Source organism: Anguilla anguilla, chromosome 19 (genome assembly GCF_013347855.1).
Source record: "Anguilla anguilla isolate fAngAng1 chromosome 19, fAngAng1.pri, whole genome shotgun sequence".
NCBI lineage: Eukaryota > Metazoa > Chordata > Actinopteri > Anguilliformes > Anguillidae > Anguilla > Anguilla anguilla.
In genome coordinates, this window is record NC_049219.1 from 4,022,894 (window position 1) to 4,044,354 (window position 21,461).

General features: G+C 46.1%; 1 protein-coding gene across 7 annotated transcripts in view; it reads left to right on the forward strand.

The window, feature by feature from the left end:
- The first annotated feature begins 4,501 nt into the window (after nucleotides 1-4,501).
- Nucleotides 4,502-21,461, forward strand: part of LOC118218895 — a 108,576-nt gene continuing 91,616 nt past the window's right edge. For 2 of the 7 annotated variants that reach the window (XM_035401626.1, XM_035401628.1), the window contains exons 1-9: nucleotides 4,502-4,533; nucleotides 5,171-5,229; nucleotides 5,571-5,634; nucleotides 5,747-5,901; nucleotides 6,307-6,365; nucleotides 7,267-7,360; nucleotides 8,723-8,989; nucleotides 12,231-12,533; nucleotides 14,209-14,460. In XM_035401626.1, the coding sequence (XP_035257517.1) occupies nucleotides 4,517-4,533; nucleotides 5,171-5,229; nucleotides 5,571-5,634; nucleotides 5,747-5,901; nucleotides 6,307-6,365; nucleotides 7,267-7,360; nucleotides 8,723-8,989; nucleotides 12,231-12,533; nucleotides 14,209-14,460 (1,270 nt within the window). In that variant the 5' untranslated portion in view covers nucleotides 4,502-4,516. Of the gene's footprint in view, nucleotides 4,534-4,958; nucleotides 5,076-5,170; nucleotides 5,230-5,570; nucleotides 5,635-5,746; nucleotides 5,902-6,306; nucleotides 6,366-7,266; nucleotides 7,361-8,722; nucleotides 8,990-12,230; nucleotides 12,534-14,208; nucleotides 14,461-15,419; nucleotides 15,768-16,146; nucleotides 16,269-16,666; nucleotides 16,887-21,461 lie in introns of those variants that run through there. The other 5 variants (XM_035401624.1, XM_035401627.1, XM_035401625.1 and 2 more) reach the window with 5 other exon arrangements.

The following is a 21,461-nucleotide window of genomic DNA, read 5'->3' on the forward strand; positions in this document are numbered from 1 at the left end:
TGGATGGCGTGATCGGGCAGGGCCTCGCCCCTCGCGCCCTGTCCCTTCTCCAGGACCCCGCCCACCTGCGCCCGCTCACGGACGCCTACTTCCAGGGAAAGACGGCGAGCTCCCACTGGGGGGTCCTGAGCCAGACGGCCTGCGAGTTCTACCGCAGGTGGCGGTGTGAGCAGGACTGCACCGGCGTGACCCTGATCGCCCGCCACTTCGCGGCGCTCCACACGCCCGTACCAGGCCTGCCCGTGAGCCGGTCCCGGGTCCTCCAGGGCCTGGTGATCCACAGAGACTTTGCGGTGCGTTGCCCTGGCGACGGGCCGCTCCGAGCGCTGGCCACAAGCGTGCCGCTCCAGTCCCCTCTGGCGCCCCCTGGCGTCTCTCTGAACCTGGCGAGCGCGGCGCAGGCGCAGAGGTGCTGCGGCGGGGTGGGCGGGAGGGCAGAGCGGGGCGTGGCCTGCCTGCGCAGGCTGAGGGTGGGGCTGCTGCTCTCGGCAGCGAAGCAGTCGGAGCTGGCACTGGACCTCGCTCGACGGGCCGGCCTGTCCGTGGTGGAGTGCGTGGACAGTGACGAGCTGGCGCTGTTCTGTCGGCTGGCGGGGGCGGAGCTCTTTGCCGACCCCGATAACTGGAGCCTGATTGGAGAGGAGCACGTTGCCACGGTGACATTCTGCAAGCCCGTGGTGCTGGGTCCCGACAGGTTGGCCCACGTGGGCTTCCCAGAGGGGCGGGGCTTGGCACCGCACTGCCTGGTTCTGTGCGGGCCCAGTCCCGGCCTGGCGGAGCAGTGCAGCACGGCCTTCTGCGGACTGTTCCGGATGCTTCAGCGCGTGTACGAGCCTGTCCAGTCGCGTCACGCACATGGTCCTGTCCAATCGCATCACCCGCAGGGCAGGGAGGAGGACAGTGAGAACGTAGCTCATTACATGGTCAAACAACCCGGCCTACACAATGGCACAAGGTTAGATAGAGCACCCGCCTGCATGAGAGACAATGCCCACCTGAGCACTGACAGCACAGAGGCTGGAGGGCCACAGGCCATTATTGGGGACCCAAACAGGGGTGAGGGGCCACAGGTCCTCATTAGGGACTCAAACAGGGGTGAGGGGCCACAGGCCCTCATTAGTGACCCAAACAGGGGTGAGGGGACACAGGCCCTTATTAGGGACCCAAACAAGGGTGAGGGGCCACTGTGTGCAGGCCAAAGCCAAAATCCTGACAGCACAGAGCCCGAAGCAGAACCTGAACATCCAATTCCAGACTGGCTACGCAATGGCAAGGCATCAAGAGAGCGGCCCGGCGTCCATTTTGGGGAAGGGAAAGAAGGAGCATTGGGGACCCGTACCCGAGAAACAGGCCCCGCCTCTTCAGGTGTCCTAATAGAGGCAGGCAGCGTGCTACCAGCAGGGGGCGCGTTTGAGTTCGTACTGCACCACTGCCTCCTGCAGCAGGCCTCCCAGCGGCGCTGCCCCGACCTGCGCGCGGCCTGCCGGCTGGTGGCGGGGGCAGTACTGAGCGTGCCCAGGCGGCTGTACCCCGGTCCACGCTTCCTGGATGCCCAGTCACACTTCCTCAGGGCCTCTGGGGCTGCTCCCCCCAGCTGGAGGGTTCGGGGGCTGGAGTCCCTGGCCTGTAAATACCAGCTCCTCCTCTCCGTCCTGCACACTGCATCAAGCCTGCTGTCCGTGGACCTCATCCTTCACACTCACATCCGCAGCCAGGCGGAACACAGCCAGGAGGAGGAAGAGGAGGCAGAAGAGTAGAAATGTTCTGTCAATCCTGTTTTTCATTATGCACAAATTTGAATGGCTGTATGTATTTATACAAGTTCCAGGTCCTCCCATGTGATAGTATATTCATACCTTAAGTATGTGAAATTGGGGTGGCAGGTATGCCATCCTGCAAAGTTACGTGTTGGTGGGGTGGCATGCCCCATACATATACAGCACCGAGAGTTTGGCACTTTTCAGGGTTTCCTTGCAGAAATAACCACAATGACCACAGACTCAACCCTTAAAAACATTCATTTCTGTACCTTCTGACCTCACACGTCCACACAATAAAGCCCCAAACTTAGTGGATTTTGCGTTTACTTCTTCCTGCCTGATTACATCATCACAGATGCACCAGAATAGGTTGCCTCATTGGACATACATACAGGTGCATACGTTTAAAAGACCAAACATTTGCAACCCCGACATCTGTTTTCCTTGTAGCTCACTGGGTAGCACGTTTACCAATTATGGACGAGTGACAGACCCAGGTTCAAATCCCCCCTCAGACTCAAGCAAACCTCTAACTCATTAAACTGGCTGGTTGGCTAACTAAAAAGCAAACATTTAAGCTATTGCTTTTGCATCGGTTATGTCTTTGCGGGAAACATTTATTTCTGAAATCCAAATAAAATACACCCACTTTAGACAGTTCCGCTTTCTGCATTTTCACCGAGTTTAATGTTAGCTACCTTGTTAACGAGACGACCGACCGACTGTATTATTATTGTTAGTGGAGATACAGACGCCTCTGAAATTAAGTACAATCTGTGTTGCAATTCGGTATAGAAACTGGTGCAAGATAACGACTTCCTCACACCAGGTATATCGATTTTCTTTAAATCAGAATGGTTCACATACACTGTGGCGCCTATACTGATAAGCACTTTTTAACTACTGTAGCTGCCCACATTTCTAAATTAATGTTATCTAGCCCTATAGATCCTCGGCCAATATACAAACAATTAGTAGGTCTGTTGTGTACAATAGGCCATTAAAAAACACTTCAGTCTAAAAAATATGACCTACACCATTTGAACTAATGACCTGCTGACAGTTCTTTGTATGGTTGAGTAACTTGGTGGTTGAGGAACTGTGCTTGCATTCTAAAGGTTTCAGGTTCGATTTCCAGGTAGGACACAGCTGTTATACTGTAAGCAGAATAATTCACCTGAATTGCTTCAATATGTAGACAGCTGTATAAATTGATACTATGTAAAAATACCAAATATAGTGTGAAATTGCTCTAAATAATGGTGTGTGGTAAAAATGGTTGTAATATCTGGAGTATTTTAAAAGGGTTCTGTAGTTACGATTGTTGTCACTGATTATTTTTCCTCCCTGACAGTTAATTTTCTGCCCCATCCCACATCTTCATAGAAGTGCAAGAGAGAGTGTGTGTGTGTGTGCGTTCGTGCGTGTGTGCGGGCACATCTGTGTGTGTGCGGGCACATCTGTGTGTGTGCGCAGATGCGCACCTGGACTACACCTCTCTGCCCCTGTACCGGACATTTTATGACTACCCTGTACCGACCCTTTATTCCGGGCCATCATCACCGCTGTGCCTCCTGTTTATACTATGTATAATTACCACTGAGGCCACTGGTTAGGCAGTATTTATATTACCTATATTCTTATAGTTCTTATAATTACACTTATACTGCATTATTTATATTTATCACTGTTTTATTGTGCTTTTATTCTGTTTTTATGTTTCGAGACTGTGTTGTATTTTGTGTTAGCACCTTGGACCGTGAGGAACGACATTTCGTTCCCTTATACTATGTATGTGGAAATGACAATTAAACTTGAAACTTGTTTGTGCGCATTTCTGTCCATTTTTTGTGCGCGCACGCATGCGCATCTGTGTGTACGCGTGCATGTATGCGTGTAAGCGTGCGTTTCTGAGGGATTGGTTATGCTGGCTCAGTGAGGGATTGCTAGAAACATTGCTAGAGGCATTTAGCAGAAACTTGTCCAGAGCAACTTCAACACACAATCTACATTTTTTATATATACTGCCTTCCAGAATTATTTTCACACTTGATAAAAGTGAACAAAGAAGGCTCTATAAATAAGCAAGCAATGAGCTATGTGTATAACATGTTTAAAAAGGGGGGTATTTTCTTCAAAATAATAATAATTATTATTATATATATATATATACATATATATATTATTATTATTATTTTGAAGAAAATACCCCCCTTTTTAAACATGTTATACACATAGCTCATTGAGCTCATTGCTTGCTTATTTATAGAGCCTTCTTTGTTCACTTTTATCAAGTGTAAAAATAATTCTGGAAGGCAGTATATATAAAAAATGTACACCCTTATCATTTTTAATCCATCAAAATCTACATCTTTTTTCAGGTTGGTAAATTCCATGATCACTAAAATTAACTCACCAAACAGAATTTCTGAAAGAAGTGTGCCCTTTTTGTTGAAGCTAAGGACGAATGTGGATTGATTACAGACCAAAGTCTTCAAATCTAACATGAGCCGCGATCTCAATATCAACAGGCTTTTGGGAAGGATTGCCAGAAACGAGCCTCTAATTAGGGCAATAAAAACATAAGCCTGGAGTTGCCAAACAGCATTTGGTACCTACTGAGTGTTACGGTCAGATAAGACCAAAATTCAGGTTTTGACCACGCAGTATCGCATTTGGGTTAGAAGGATCTGTAAGAATTCTACATGGCGACATGCCCTACGATTCAATTAAACACATCGCCAGATTTACGGCATATGAAAGGACTCAATATGTAATTTGTAATTATTTTGCTTTTATATTTACCTGACACGTGCATTCTGTGTTTCCCTACTATTTAGCCTATCTTCAACACAATAGGATGCTTGCAAACAATAAGGGTTATAACCTAAATGTATTGCCGCGTTTAATGTCCACAAAAACCAACAGAGCCTGAGTGAAAAACTAGAGAAGGATATATGATTAAGTTGAGAATAGAAAGAAACATTCAGCATGCACTACCATGGGAAAATGTCCTGTTTGTTCAAATGTTTTTTTTTTTAACCTAACGCAGAGATTCTGACGAATTGTCGTTTCACTCATCTTACTTTTTTAACTGAGTAAAAAGGGTGGTCAATATTTTAATTGAAAGGTGTAGCTAATTGTCTAATTACTCGGTCTGATTTTAGAATCAGAGGGTTTGCAGAGAATACGCCCAATATCAGTATTAGTAGGTCTAATGTGTTGCGAAATTATATCGACAGCTGAATGTTTTGTTTCGTTTCGCTCATATCGCTTTCTCACAGAGGGACAGTAGTTGAACTATTCTCTGAAAATGTACATATGCTCATTTTCTGTGGGTTTATATATTAAATAAATACGTCCTCGTAATACGCGCTCCACTAATGCAATCTACATCTGTACATTTGCAGGTTTGCCTCCGCGTTTATTCTCTCATTACTGATAGCACTGCAGCTTTCTTCTTCTTTGGGTGAGTACATATTTGTTTGTTTATTTATTTAATTGTTTATTTGTTTATTTTTGCATGACTCGTTTACATGAACCAGTTTCAGTGAATCACAGTGGAGGTACAATTAGAATTATATTTTAATTTACAGCTGTAGTGGAGTGAATCAGCTGGTGTTGGCAACGCGTAAGGGAAACGTCATTTTGGCTTTAAATTGCTGTGGCTTGAATGGCCTTATGCATGTGTAGCCTATAGGTAACGTTTACCTTTTGTTTTTAAAATTCATTAATGGGTGTGTCCATTCAGTTAGGCCTATAGACCTGAATGCATAGTCACACGAATGCGTCCAACTTTGCCATTTTCAGGAAGCTGCAGCAGTCCTGTCTTCTCTGTCTGTTGGGTTCTAAACGTCAGCGCCTCCGCGAATAGGTATTAAGTACAGAATATTAGAACCTTCGGTTCATAACTTCTCAAAGCACATTTACTTGAAACCTATGCACCTCGTTGTTTGTACGGTGACATTGTTCTCAATCATTATCAGACCAGATACCAAGATATGGCTGGACAGCAATGAACTTACACCCATAGGAAGTAAAGGCAAACTTGTGTCGTTGATAGTAACGACACTGGATGTACACACATTACGCGCGGACTATGAAGGAATCTCCCATGTGTGGAACTTTTCAGTTGTTTCCGGTAAGTGTGAAATTCAGTTGTTCACACGTTTGTGACTTTGACTCTGAAGCTGAATTGGAGAAGAAAACGGAAATCCATAATTGTATTGGTAAATTGGATTTATAAGTGTATCGCTGTTTTGGCGATGCTTTTTAGGTCCATGTACGATCCGTGTACTTTTTGGCCAATCTCTTTCAAGAATATAATTTTTTGTTAAACATATAATTACAGAAACTGACATGGTCATTAATTGTAATTCGAAGCTAATTGACCGTTTACAAATGTATGGTTGACCTGCAGTCCACCAATTCCTGTTTACGAATTTCCTCTGCCGAGTCCGACGTCTAGCTCCGACAATGTCTCCAACATTGTTGCTGACGGGGGCGATGTAGATGGATCCAATGCTGAACATGCTTTTCTCATCAGATTCCATCAATGTGAGCAGTGCGCACAGAACTGCGTATCTCCCCCCCAGCAGAAGTGGGGTGAGTGTTACTGACCTTTCAATCTAGCTCATGACTGTTGTCATGGTCAATAATAGAAACTGCTAGACATATGTTTTCCAAAATATGGTCCATTACCTCGGTCTTGTGGCAGATTGATGGCTCTCTTAAATTATGCTGCAGGCCACTTAATTTGAACAATTACTTCTATAAAGATGGGAACTGGACTTGCAACCCAAAGGTTACTGGTTAAATTCCCAGGTAGGGTGCTGCTGCCTTGTTATATTCTCCACAAGTGGGCGAGTGCATGTGTGGGGTATGCCAAGAGAACAGTACAGGCCTGTATGCATGACCCCTACAATGAGGGCGTCCAGTGGCTCTGTTATGCTGTGGGGCGCAATTTCATGGTATGGTCTGGGTCCACTTGTCCCCTAAGAGGGAACGATCACTGCAAATCAATACAAAGTTATTTTGAGTGATCACCTTTATCCTATGATGAAACATTTCTATCCTGATGGGAGTGGTCTCTTCCAGGATGACAGTGTCCCCATCCACCGAGCTCGAGGGGTCACTGAACGGTTTGATGAGTATGAAAATGATGTGAATCATATGGTATGGCCTTTGCAGTCACCAGATCTCAGCTGGTGAATGTGGGGCTTTATTTTGACACAGGGGAAACCAGAATGTTTAGCACTGTGGACCCTCTCATGGTTTGTGCTTTTGAATTGGAGCCATTTCAAATTTCTCATCTCAAGATGTTTGAATGAACATGGAAACTATTGAAAAGTAAAACTGAAAAGTTTAGTGCTGTCGTCACTTTTCTCAAGTGCCTGTTTTCCCTTTTGTAGTCTAACAAAAGCGAGTTGATAATGTGGTTAATCGGACCCCTAAATTCTCCATTAGAATGGCTAATTGGGAATCTTCAATTTCTCTTTCACAACAGGAAGCTCTCAAGGCATTCCAGCCAAATGAAGTGTTTCCCTGTGAAAACGACACTCATTATCTCTACCAAAAGGAGGACTTTATCATTGCACTTGGTATGCCTCCCTCTTTACACTTATGGACATCAACAGAAACTGAACTTGACCAGATAAGGTTTTCAAAGATCTGAAAATTCCAAATTGTTTGCACTGCAACAGCATTTAAATCTAACATTCTGAAAACATTCTTTTTTTAATTCACTTTCCTGTCAGTATGTTCCTCTATGTTTTACTACAATTAAAATTTAGCAGTTTTACTGCTATTTCCAAGAGATTTAAATGGTGAAATGATGCCCCCATATAAGGAAATTGAGGGTGTTCACTTGGTAGAGTCCTAAAGCTCCTTCACGAGCCTACAAGTTTAGGGATATTTGTGATTTATTAATATAATCTGCATGTGTGATTTAAAAAAAAATTATTCATTTCTAAGCAAATTGTACAATTTGCGCAAATGGTTGTACAATATAATTAAATCCACGCAAACTCTATGCATCAGGCCCCAGAACTACTTTTTCCTTTGAATATGTAATTTACCAGAATATTTCTATTTTTACTAAGAATATAATTTAAGGGTATTAAATTATTCTTTGCCAAATACATGGGACTTTTTGCACATAACTTCAAAGCTTAGAATCATTTTGTTAAATGGTCCTCATCAGTGTAAAAAGCAGTTTAATTGGATAGCTACATACATACTGATAATTAAATTGTTTCCATATGAATAATTGAAATGATCACTATACAAATGAAGAGTTTCTTTTTATTTATTTACAAGTTTAACAGTTATCAGAATGTGTATATCTTTTGTTTGAATGCAGTTTAACAGGTGTTATACTGTATCAGAAAACCAATATTGCTATGATAAATACTAATGAATTTGACGTTAATTCAACATTTAACTTAAAAGCTTAGATTCAGGTTGCTGTTTAGATGTGTAATAGATGGAGTGATAGGTTCCATTAGGTCATAATTCAATATGACCTAATGAAACCTACTACTATAGGTATATTGATAATTATTAGTTGTTGGTGTGGGCAGTTTTTCTGTGTAAAGTTGAAGTAACTGTAAATTTGGCTTTAATCCGTGACTTTATGTGCAACGCAACAGAGTGTCCCTGTATCACTCTACATGTTAAATATAATATCAGAATGCTTTTGTATATTTGATGAATAGTTTGTTAGCAGTGTATGACGCCTGAAAAATGAACAATGCCTCATTTCAGGTTTCCAGAATTCTAGCTTTTTACTAACATTATCTTTTTATGGCTTAATATATTAGATGTTGGCTTACTGTTCTTCATTAACAGTAGCTCGTCTATGGAAACTGGTGTCTTTGAAGGCTCCATCAGCAGTGCAGCTTGGCATAAATGACCTCCTGGGTTACAATGCCAGTTTCTCAAGCACACCCTGCTCTCCCCAGGCCACACCCACCGCTTTCCACTGAGGGCGGAGTCTCGGGGTGCCTCCACGCTATTGGTCTCCTGGCGAGGGAGCCCCCATGTCCCCCCCGACCCCCTGCACAGAGTGGCGCTGTACCGGCCGGACCTGGACGGCCTGGCGGTCCTGTGCAACGAGACCACGCGCAGGGGGCACTACCGATTCGCTGGCCTGGACGGCTGCCGGAGCTACGTGGCGTGTGTGGAGATGGCGCTCGGCCCCGCGGTCCTGTGCCTCACCGCGCTGACCGGTAAGAGTGCGTCTGCCCCCCCCCCCCCCCCCCACAGTCCTGTGCCTCACCGCGCTGACCGGTAAGAGTGCGTCATTTATGCCATTATGGATTAAAAATACACTGTCAAACACTGTTTTCTGAAAAATTGTCTAAACAGGTTTGACCACCCTAGGGATATGCATCATCGAACACTGGCAGCAGGTTGAACTGGGAATCGAAAAGACCTTTTCACCGTAATTTAAAAAAATTTGTGTGAATGCAGCCTAAGTCTGACTGAATGACTAAAACTTTTTTAGGACTGTTTACTGGAGTTTGGCTTGTCTTCACACCCCCACTGCCTGACAATAGCCAGGTGCTGATACGGAATGCGGATGTGCGAATGTGTCGGTCTCTCCTCTGGCAGGCTATTTAGCAACTGAACCCTCACACCAAACATTATCCGTGGAATAAACTATATTCACACTGTAGGATACAGTGCTATTGAGGATAAATTGAAAATAAGTTTGCACAAGCCAGTATATTTGAGCAAAAAGGATTTTAATGGAATTGAAACAGCAACAACCACAGACAGCGGGATGAAATTTGCTCCAATGAAATTACAAAGGGCTACAAACAGCAGCTCAAACGCACGTCAGAGGAGAGGGCGAGACATTCGCACCTGACCGTCACCAAAACCTGCATTAAAATCATTGCACACTTTGACCTCTGTCAGTAAAAACCGTTGAATAATTAATACCTATTTTTATTCAACCTATCATGGTGTCAGGTTTCACGTTCCCCTCGCTTGCTTGTAGCTGGTGTCTCTTGTCTGAGCACGACTTTGCTGGTCTCTCTCAAAGATGCCTCGAAAGAAATAATTTTTCCCCACATGAAAATGTTAAACAATAATTGTTTATTTGAATAATTCAGTCATTTCAATAATTGTCCATTTCCCTATTTCGTAAACGAGGAACTAGATGCTGACAGGAGAGACACAACTACGAGCAATTTGCCAATGTAAAACAATTAATTTTGCATTAAAAACTAACACAAAACCCAATAGCAAAAGCCTACTATACAGACTAATCTGGTGTGTGCTTATAATAAATGCATGTGATAAATGCTGTTTCTTTTCCATGAATCATTCGGTATAGGATTGAATTGCGCGTATACAATCCTCAAATGACGACTGTAGCAGCAGTGAACAAAAATATAATTACCGTGTTATATTTATGCCTTGCGTTTATACCGACTCTCCCCTACATCCTAAGTGACACTAATGTGTATGACGTTAGACTCTGTTCAAAACCCTGACTATTGTTAAGTTTCACAGTCTGACCACAAAGTTTGTTGAATTACCATCTATATACATACATTTCACTCCAATACACACAAAAATGTTATGGGTAACAAGAATGTTCCTGTTTTCAGCTTGTCTTTAAAATGTATTTTTCGTACCAATTTTCATGCTTCTATCCACCACGTGACATTTTGTTCACTTAATTCTCCCTGCTAAATAGCCATTGTTATTAGTATCTTGTGCTTTCTACATTATGTGCATTATGGGCAGCACTGTTATCCATAGCCACTTCCAAGTACTGTACATTTGCACAGTAGATTCATATGAGCACCAGTAGATTTGTAAGAGAACCTTTAGATTCATATGAGAACCAGTAGATTCATATGAGCACCAGTAGATTCATTTGAGAACCATTCGATTCATATGAGCATGTTTAGATTCATATGAGCACCAGTAGATTTTTAAGAGAACCATTAGATTCATATGAGCACCAGTAAATTCATATGAGCACCTTTATATTCATTTGAGCACCATTCAATTCATATGAGCACCAGTAGATTCATATGAGCACCATTAGATTCATTTGAGCACCATTCAATTCATATGAGCACCAGTAGATTCATATGAGCACCAGTAAATTTGTAAGAGAACCTTTAGGTTCATATGAGCACCAGTAGATTCATATGAGCACCTGTAGATTTGTAAGAGCACTATTAGATTCATTTGAGCACCTTTAGATTCATTTGAGCAACATTCGATTCATATGAGCACCAGTAAATTCATATGAGCACCAGTAGATTCGTGTGAGCACCAGCAGGTATATGTGAGTAGATTCATGTAAGAAACCCCTCAGATACTCCATACGGCATGTGGAGGTCACCAACTGTAAGAAACCCGTCCGCAAACCAAACAGTGGAAGTATCTGTGTGGTGAAGGAACGTATGTAGTCTTGCTGGAATGGGATTAATTTCATGTAATCTTGATTATCTGACTCCAAAATAGTGTTTTCACCTTTCCTCTGGTGCTAACAGTAATGCATGGCCAGAGGAAACTGCTTTCCACCAGTAGTGTGTCTCTATACTGATCGCTGTCTAAAACTTGGTAGAGGCAGACATGTCTCTGGCTTGTGTAGCCTGCATAAATACAATTGAGTATGAACTGTTACAACACTAGTGTATAGGCCAGTAACTACGAGGTGCTGATATCCTCAGTTCTATGTGTATGTTAGGACCTTAAACTGCTAGGTGTACAGTGGCAAGAGTCAACGAAGAATGGCAGGTTAAAATGAATGCAGTTTATTGTTCAGTGTGTCCAGTAATATTAACAATATACAATGGTGCAAAATGTGAGTGGTGAAATGGCTATACACATTTGCATATGCGCAGGAGACGAGTTTAGACGAGTCTCCCTGAACCATTGCACCTTTCCCCATATATACAAAAAGATCAAAGCAAAACACCAAGTCATGAAATAAAGACACAATCAGGACCAAACAGTACAGATCAATGATCCTGCTTGTGCTATCTCTGTAAGCTTATCACACCGGGTTAACCTTGGTATCTGGCTGGCCACTGACCCATTTGTATCAAGATCTTCAGTCAGCACCCCACCACCAAAGACACCAACTTGTTTCCCATGTTATCAGGTTTCTACTGTAACGATACAAAACTTGATCACATTATATTATGGAGAACCTAAGGTTCACATAATGCTGATCCAGTAGGGTATTTTGCTACTGAGCACTGTATCTATCTAATTTGCTGACTCCCTTCTTTTGGAGGTCTGATAAGTAGCACACTTCTGTGAACTGCCCTATTGCCATATGAGCACCAGCAGGTTCATTAGCATTGTGCAATTACTGTAGCCGAACATGCATAGGCTCATGGGTTAGCCTGTTTGTGTGAATGATCACATTGTAAAGCTTGGCTGTGCTGGTGCGTGCTCAGAGTGCCGTGTTAAGTTCCCTGTGTGAATGCCCAGATCCTGACGTGCCCAGGAACTTCAGGGTGACCGCTTGGGACAGCAACAGCGTGACCGTGGGATGGGACTGCCCCCCGAGCGACCCCGCCTCGGGCCTCACCGCCTTCCTGCTCACGGTCTTCCACGTGGACGGCTCTGGCCACGTCCTGGAGGAGAGGAGCTTCAGACACACGCTGGGCAGCCCGGTGTTCACCGTGGGCAGCTTGCCTCCCTGTAGCAGGGTGCAGCTGGGGCTTCAGGTGGTGTGCCAGTCTACGGGCCAGTCCCGCCTCAGCAGGATGGTCCTCAGCGATGGAAACTCTGGTATAGCTACATCGCGCCTGTGTCTGGCACCCACACCATATGACCAAAAGTATCTGGACACCCCTTGTTCTGGGACTGTTCTTCATGGTTTGGGCTAGGCCCAGTGATGGCAAATCTTAATGCTACAGCATACAATCACATTCTGGATGATTCTATGCTTTCCCAACGGTTTGAGAATGGTGTGGATGAACTTGACTGGCCTGCACAGAAACCTGACTGCAAGTCCATCCAACACCTTTGGGATTGGAAAGCCAACTGTGAGCCAGACCTAATGGCCCAATCAGTGCAAATCCCTGCAGCAGTGCTCTGGTATCTTGAATAGGGCCTTCCCAGAAGAGTGGAAGTTGTTATAGCAACAAAGGGTGGGCCAACTCCATATTAACATCAATTATTTTGGATAAGATGTTGAATGTCAGGTGTCCACATACTTTTGGCCATGTATTGGTTGTGTGGTGTACAATACAGTTCAGGCCAAAAGTATTAGGCCATCTGTGGGTTTAAAAAATAATAATAATTTTTAGAAGACACTTTAGGTAGGGAGGAATTCAGTTAATTTATTGACATTTATTGAATAACGAACCAAAGTACAGACATTTTTCAATTTCTACCTACGATAACACAACAAGTTTTACTTAAAACAACTTTGAAAACAACTTTTCTCAAAATAACCTCCTTTGGCTTTAATTACAGTTAAAGAAATTATTGGAGGTCTGTCTAATCTTTCTGGAGGCAGAGGAGTAAAATTGTTAAATTGACTGAAATCTTATCGATGCGTTTTTTTTTAAACCACAGGTAGCCTAATACCATTTGGCTTGTAGTGTAAGTGAACTAAAGTAAAATCTCTGTGTTGCTCCCGTGGAAAAGAAAGATAACACACAAGTCCATCATTCACAACAATGGCACAGCTTAACTGAACTGTGCGGGATTGAAGTGGTGGTTTGCAACATATTTTAAATACACACATTTTGATGATTCATCTCCTGATTCCAAATCAGCATAGGTTTGACTTACTCACAGACAGGCTTGCTTCCTTGCTTAGCAATATCTCCACACGGCAAGGCTGTCACATATGCCTATAGAATATATACATTATATATCTACCTATAGAATGCTTAAATGTCCGGTCCAGAGACTGGGTAAACCGGCATGGGAAGCTACAGATACCACAGCACATTCAGCACTTACTGAGTAAATAATGCCGGAGCGAACAGATTAAAGAAAAAGACGCCTATACACTACAATCCCGCAGTTAGTCTTAATACGCTTTAAAAACTGCAGTTAGATGTATGGTGCAGTCCTACATTGATGCATACTTTTATCTAGCCCCAGGGTAGAGGCTAGTGGAAAAAACCTGTATGCTTTTCCTGTCAACTTACTTAATGTACTTGTAGGTTTCTTGGATTTTTCACTAGATGTTGCTGTCAGTGCAGGATTACCAAGCTCCTGCCAAAGGAAATCATGTGATTTTGTTAAGTGTGTCCCTGGCGCATGACCTGGCACATGATGGGATGTGCTGGATTAAGAGTTTGTGTGCCAATCTCTCCTCTAATTTTGAACAGTGAATCGACTTCATCACTTCCAACACATCTAACAGGGGAATGCTAATATTGTCTTGGATACTACTGTTTGAAAGCTTTGCCTGATGAAAGAGTTTTGTTTATTTTTTGTCCCCTAGCAAACTCTGAAATCATAAACCTACACCAGTCCTCCTTTGGCTCCCACAACTATACGGTGAGCTGGTCCGTGCAGAACATCTCCTCCATCTCCAGCTTTAAGGTGTACCACCAGGGGGAGCTCCAGAGCTCCACGCTCCTCACCTGGCACACAGTGACAGGCCTGCTTCCCTGCCACCAGTACAGCTGCAGGGTGGAAGCCCTGTGTGGGGACAGCACGGTCATGAGCGTTAGCACCATCCAGACAAAAACAGGTGGGCCAATAGCGTTGGGGGGCGGGGCTGTCTGTATTGGGGAGGGGCCTGGCTGTGTGGGGGAGAGGCCTGGCTGTTTTGCAGAGGGGCCTGGCTGTGTGGGGGAGGGGCCTGGCTGTGTGGGGGAGGGGCTTGGCTGTGTGGAGGAGGGGACTGATTGTTTGGGGGAGAAGCCTTGCAGTTTTGGGGAGGGGTCGGGCTGTGTGGGGGAGGGACCTGGCTGTGAGGGGGAGAGGTCTGTTAAAAAATGGGCTACAGTCAACTTTATGAAAAGGATGATCATCTGAATCCACTGATTTGACAGGTGATAATAGTGGTTGATGGGCATCTGAATCCAGTGATTTGACAGGTGATAATTATGGTCCAGCTGACTTCCTCTGCTTTACCAGTTCAGAGATGCAAATGACAGATAGTGGTGTGACAGCCACACCACATCAGTAGGTTGAATGGGTGGAAAACCTACACTTGTGGGTGAATGCACTTCTGTGGTGGCCTTAATTATCTATTGATCAAACACTTGTTGACTCTTATTGGAGAGATGTCAAATTGTCAGTCTCACAGAAGAACAGAAGAATTGTCTATTTCAAACTCATTAATGCTTGTCTCAAATATTTTTGGAATTTGGCGCAATGTATGTTTAAATAAATAATGTAAAATGTTTATTGCTCATGAACTGTTCTAGATGAAAACTGAACATTTTGTTGAACGTGCATTTTTTCTCCATTTCTCCAAATTTTGTTGTTGGTAAACTGCAGGTTGGAAAAATATTTTGGTCTTTCCACATGCCCTTTGTCTTCGGTGAGGCACCGTCAAATTCCACCCCACACCGTTCTGCGCCCTTTAGCAACCAACTCCAAGCTTGCGTTAGGCCAGGATAAGCCCAAAGTCATTTAGGAAGGAGCTCTGGTGAAGTGTTGGGGAGGCCCTGATGAATGTTTGCTGGTTTGCTCTGCCCACAGGCCCTGGTGAAGTGTTGGATCTCCGATTTAGGCAGAAGGACTCGATAGCCCTGTGGAGCGGCAGGTCTGGGGTGGGCGTGGCCTTCTTGTACCGCCTCTCTGAGAGGGGCGGCCCGAGCGTCCGGAAGGGGAGGCTGGCAGGCCCCCCCCTGCCTCTGCCGGGCCTGAGGCCTGGCTCCCCGTATGACCTGGAGGTGCTGCCAGAGTGCGAGGGTGGCGAGCGTGGAGCTCCAGCTGTGCTCTACTTCATCCCAGAGGAAGTCCCTGGCAGTGCCCCCAACGATGCCCCTGGAGACATCCTGCTACCCAGAGTTGTTGACTCTGCAGACCAAACAACTGGTCGCCTCGGTCAGTGTTAAAGCAGGCTGGTTCTGACTCGGTCAGTGTTAATGCAGGCTGGTTCTGACTCGGTCAGTGTTAATGCAGGCTGGTACTGACTCGGTCAGTGTTAATGCAGGCTGGTACTGACTCGGTCAGTGTTAAAGCAGGCTGGTACTGACACACCGCCTCTTTGTTTTGAAGTTGGCCTGAATTATCTTATTAAAGGCTTGCGTATGTGGTTGCATGCACAGGTGCAAAGATTTGACATTTATTCATAACCACGGCCTCTGGTCAGGCCCACGGTAGGTCTGTGTCCTGAAGGCTGGTAACATGGGCTGGTTGCAGAAAGCTTTCATTCAGACACATTTTTACATCAGTGTTTGTGCCCCTAACCCCCCAACTGTAGGACTGCAGGTTCATCTCCCCAGCCATGAAATGTTCCTTGTTGTGCCATGGACAATGCCGCCATCGCTGGAGGATCCGAGGGCAGAAGCTCGAGTCCTGCTGGAGGGCATTATTAAAAGCAAGGTGGGTCCTGTTCCCGGGTCCTAGCAGTCATTGCCGCTTATCCCACCGTTCTGTTTATAGCGTTTTGTAGTACATGTTTTCACAGCATTATTTTAGTTGAACTTTTATCACCTTCAATAAAATTGAAAACAATCACTTTTGATAATCACTGCTGGTGTTTTTACAAATCTCAGATTAAGATTTGATCAGGCTAAAGTTTGCCTAAAATCCTGAAATGGACGGGCCCTTGTGCACCCCTGCTGTGGTTTGTACGAGCGAGACTATCCTCCTCTCACTTCTTCACTTGGGACAGGCCTCTGTTAGTCACCTGGGCACCTGCAGTCAGCCTGTGCCAACTGTGCATGATAGACGGACCAGCTTTACAATTTTCTTTTTGGTTTCCATTTCCTTTTTACCAGCTGCAGAACTTACTGAGTAAGTTCTGGCCAAAAGCGGAGGTGCAGCTGATCTCGTTTGAAGACAGCGAGAGGAAAACAAAAACCAAGATCACTTTTGAAAGCTTTGATGTTTCCAGCCAGGATGGGGTAGTGATCCTCCGCCCTGAGGAGCAGCTGCAGCATATTATCTCTCTCGGCCACGCCCACATCACCGTCACAGACGACAGCATCTACTGGGACGGTAGGTGCGAGACATGCTGGGGGATTTGTGTGTGATGGGTAGCTGACAGAGGAATATTGGCTGTTCTGTTCCCAGTGAAATAAAACCCTTGAGACTGTGTGTGTGTGTGTGTGCGTGTGGACTGGTGGACTTGGTCCACAGGGGTGGTGTGATGCGCCTAGTGCAGCCCCCCTGAGCTAGCATAGCTGCATGCTTGTCTGCTTGCTTGCTTCTCGCTCCCAGGCACTGCCGCTGACTAACTCAACTGAGTTTTGGAAAAGCAGAGTGCGTAAGTCTTTCCTTGTCAGTACATAGCCTCTCCATCACCCAGACCTCTACTGTGCCTCCTCGTTGGTAACAGTGTGCTTTGCAGCCTCGGGCCAGACAGCAGGGGGTCTCGGAGCTGCAGTGGACCCCAGAGGTAGGCAGCACAGGCACAGGCGTGTGGACATGTCCTGACTGCCACCATCCACTGCCCCAATGCCCAATGGGTGCACTTGCACGTGCTATGGCTACGGGAGTATAAACCCCTAATGATAAATCTGTGGAGAAAACCCGCATTAGGCAGTCACCAACAGACCGGTGTCCTGGCAGTCTTCTGCAACTCCCCTCTATAGAAGGTCGTCATGAGCTCTTCATGCCACTGGAAAACATAGGGTGGATCCAAGACAGTGAGGGTAGAGACTGCGCACAACTACCTTCACTCTAATCTATTAATTGCGCAAGCCTGCTCCAAATACCCTACCGTATTCCCACCCCAACCCCCACCCGCTGTCCTGCGGTGATGGGGAAGGGCGGTGGATACAGGTCAGGATGTGACTGGGAGTATCTAGTCTAACCCTGCGTGCAGGCGGCGTGGGAAAGATGGTCGCCGAGGCTCGGGATGGAACAGCGTGCCTCTCCGGCAGCTCCTCATGTGACTGAGCAGCCCCGCCCTGCTCACCCTGAGAGGGAAGGGCTTAGAAAATGTGGCCTATAAAAGGTCTGTTCCTCTTCAACCCGGGCAGCCTACTGCAGCTGCCGGGTCATCCCTCATCCGGTCGAAAATTAACAAAAAAAAGAAAAAAAACCAACTTAAAAATCACAATTGCGACCTGGAACTCTCCTGGATGTACGTGATGATTCCTGTTGTCCCCGAAGAAGAACAGCGCTGGTTGCGCACGAGCTGAAGAGGTACAACATCGACATTGTGGCCCTCAGCGAAACCCGCTTCCATGGCGAGGACTCTATAACAGAGATGGGAGAAGGCTGCACTATCTTCTGGAAGGGGTTTCCGGAAGGTTCTCGTCGCCTCCATAGTGTAGGTTTTGCTGTGAGGACAAGCCTACTTCAGAAGATCCCAGAATCCCCAGTTGGCATTAGTGAAAGACTGATGACCTGGCGGATTCCCCTCACAAACAATCGTTATGCCACCATCATCATACGCCCCAACACTGGTTGCTGACCCTGAGTGCAAGGAACTCTTCTACGCCTCCCTGCACTCCGCCATAAATAAAACAGCATCCACTGACAAGCTTATTCTCCTAGGTGATTTTAACACAAGAGTGGGCTCTGACAGTGGATTATGGAAGGATGTGCTCGGACAGCACGGTGTTGGCAAGCTTAATGACAAAGGTCTCCGCCTCCTTACTCTCTGCTCTGAGCATCAACTGGTCATTACAAACACCTTGTTCCAACTCAAGAACAAATTCAAGACCTCCTGGCAACACCCCCGCTCTAAACACTGGCATCTCCTGGACTACATCATTGTCGGCCAAGCTGACAGGAAGGAGGTGCGAGTCACCAGGGCCATGCATGGAGCCAACTGTTGGACAGACCATCGCTTGATCAGAGCCAAACTCAACCTGGAAATCCGCCCTCAACCGAGGAAAACACCACCATGCAGGAATCACTGCAGACATGATCTTTGTTGCTAGACAGGTACAGGAAAAATGCAGAGAACACCGCAAAGACTTGTAACTAGCGTTCATTGATCTGTCCAAGGCCTTCAACACTGTAAACCGGGAATTGCTGTGGGAAGTACTCGGGAAGCTGGGGGTTCCACCAAAGTTCAGGAACATTGTACGGCAGGGCCATGACGGGATGCAAGCTTGTATGAGCATCGGTGGTCAACAATCCCCAATCCCCTGTGGATGTAGGGGTCAAGCAAGAGTGTGTTCTAGCCCCAACTATTTTCAACATGTTCCTCTTCACCATCACCCTGCTGTCTCACAAATCCCTTGATCCCACAGATGGGGTACAGATACAGTACAGACTAGATGGAAATCTTTTTAATATCCGGCGACTTCAAGCCTTCACCAAAACCACCACCCAACACATCCTGGAGCTACAGTACGCTGATGACTGTGCTCTCCTCGCCCACTCACCAGAATCCCTACAGCGTGCGTTAAATGTGGTTGCTTCCATATACAGCGCCATTAGTCTCCAGATCAACATCAAGAAAATGCAGATAGTCGTGCAAGAGTCCATCCCCCAACCACATGCAGCCTACCTTCACCCTTGATAGTCATCCTCTTGCCATCGTCCCACATTTCACCTACCTCGGTAGCATTCTGTCCCCCTCCTGCAACATCGACGACGACACCCAGGTTCGTATTGGTCTGCCTCTGCTGCCTTCGGCAGGCTCAAGTCCAGGGTCTTCCAGAACAGGAACCTAACCATCTCCACCAAAGCAGCTGTGTACAAGGCAGTTTGCCTCTCCACACTGCTTTATGGTTCGGAACCCTGGACCCCCTACCAGAGGCACATACGAACTCTAGAGGCCTTCCACATCCGCTGCCTCCAAAGGATCCTGGGTGTGTCCTGGGAAGACAGGGTGCCCTATGTGGCAATCCACGACCGGACTCATACACCCAGCATTGCCGTGTTCCTTGCGCAAAGACATCTGTGTTGGGTCAGGCATGTGATCCGCATGCCTGCCCACCGGCTACCTAGACAGATCCTCTATGACCAGCTCTTGGATGGTCATAGGTCTGCTGGGGGCCAAAAAAAATCGCTACAAAGATCACCTAAAAACCCTCCTGAAGAAGTGCAACATCAAACCACCAGTACTAGAGTCCTTGGCTGCTGATCGCCACACCTGGAGCTCCACCTGCCACCAGGGAATCACTCTCCTTCAGGAGCAGGCTACAGAGAGGAGAATGCAGCGGCGTGCACAGAGGCACCAACGTGCTGCAGGGCCCCCCCTTTCCTGTGCCGTATACCCCCTGCCCCTCATGTGGCACGACTTGCGGATCACGCATTGGCCTGCACAGCCACATGGCTATGCACAGGCGTAATACACCCCAATAAACCCCCAACAAATGAATTTGGAGCAACGTCATCATTGTCATCGATGGACTGCCATAAGTGTGTGTGTGCGCGTGTGTTAGCGCATGCACGTGTGTGCACATGTTCGTGCATGCATGCTTGTGCGCATTCATGCATACATGCATTTGTGTGTGTGTTTGTGCATGTGTGTGTGTAAGTGTTGGTGGCAGTGCAGTATAACATTTTGCTCCAAGGCTGTTGGTTCAAGGTTGTAGAGTGTCTGTGAAATGCCTGAAATGTAAATGAGAGACAGATGGACAGATAGACAGACAGCTCATGCGATGCAACATTGTTTTAGGGCGGGCACGGTGGCATAGTGGTTAGCGCTGTCGCCTCACAGCAGGAAGGTCGTGGGTTCGAATCTCGGGTTGGGGTCTTTCTGTGCGGAGTTTGCATGTTCTCCCCGTGTTCGCGTGGGTTTACTCCGGGTACTCCGGTTTCCTCCCACACTCAAAGACATGCATGTTAGGTGCGCTCCTGCAGGTGCCCTTGACCAAGGCCTCAGAACTGGAGTTGGTCCCCAGGCACAGCACAGAGAGGCAGCTGCCCACTGATCCTAGGTAACTAAGGATGGGTCAAATGCAGAGGACAAATTACCCCATGGGGTTCAATAAAGTATATCATCTTCTTCTATATAATGGTGAGGAACTCCTAAACACTGCTGCCATATAACAATCCAGTCATGCTGAGGAGGCTCAACTGGTTTCTCCTGAGGAGGGAGTCATTGCCACATTGAGGGGAATGCAGGGTATCCCAGGCTCAGTAAAAACTGTGGGAGACGAGGTCTTCTCTCACCTCATGACAGTGAGTCTGGTGTCCAGAGGCTATAGCAACGCCCAGCATTCACATACTGTGTTCTCTGTGTGACTGAGTGGAGCAGCAGTAGGGGTGGACGGTATGACGATATTAGATTGTGAACGATTAAAATGTCTCCACAATCTGCCTTTCCAGAGAGATCGGGTGTGAGGTGGTGGCACCTCACACGCATTGGCTCTGAGTTAATTGTCCCTGATGAGGGGCAGGTGTGGGAGTCCTATATCTAGCCCCTGGTTTCTGGGGTTCAGCGCACACTCATTGTTTGTTATGCTCTTGGTGTGTAGGGGTGTAAGAATCTGCAGAAGCTATTGCATTGATCCTATCTACAATATTTGATCACCATTTAGTTTTTTCTCTGAGCTGATTATCTCAGCGCTGTGGAGGACATTTTGCCCTCGTCTCTTTAGTTTTCCTTTTGTTTTCTACCCGCCGGGCTGCGAGTGTCATTTTTCTTTTGTAAGTTACTCCACT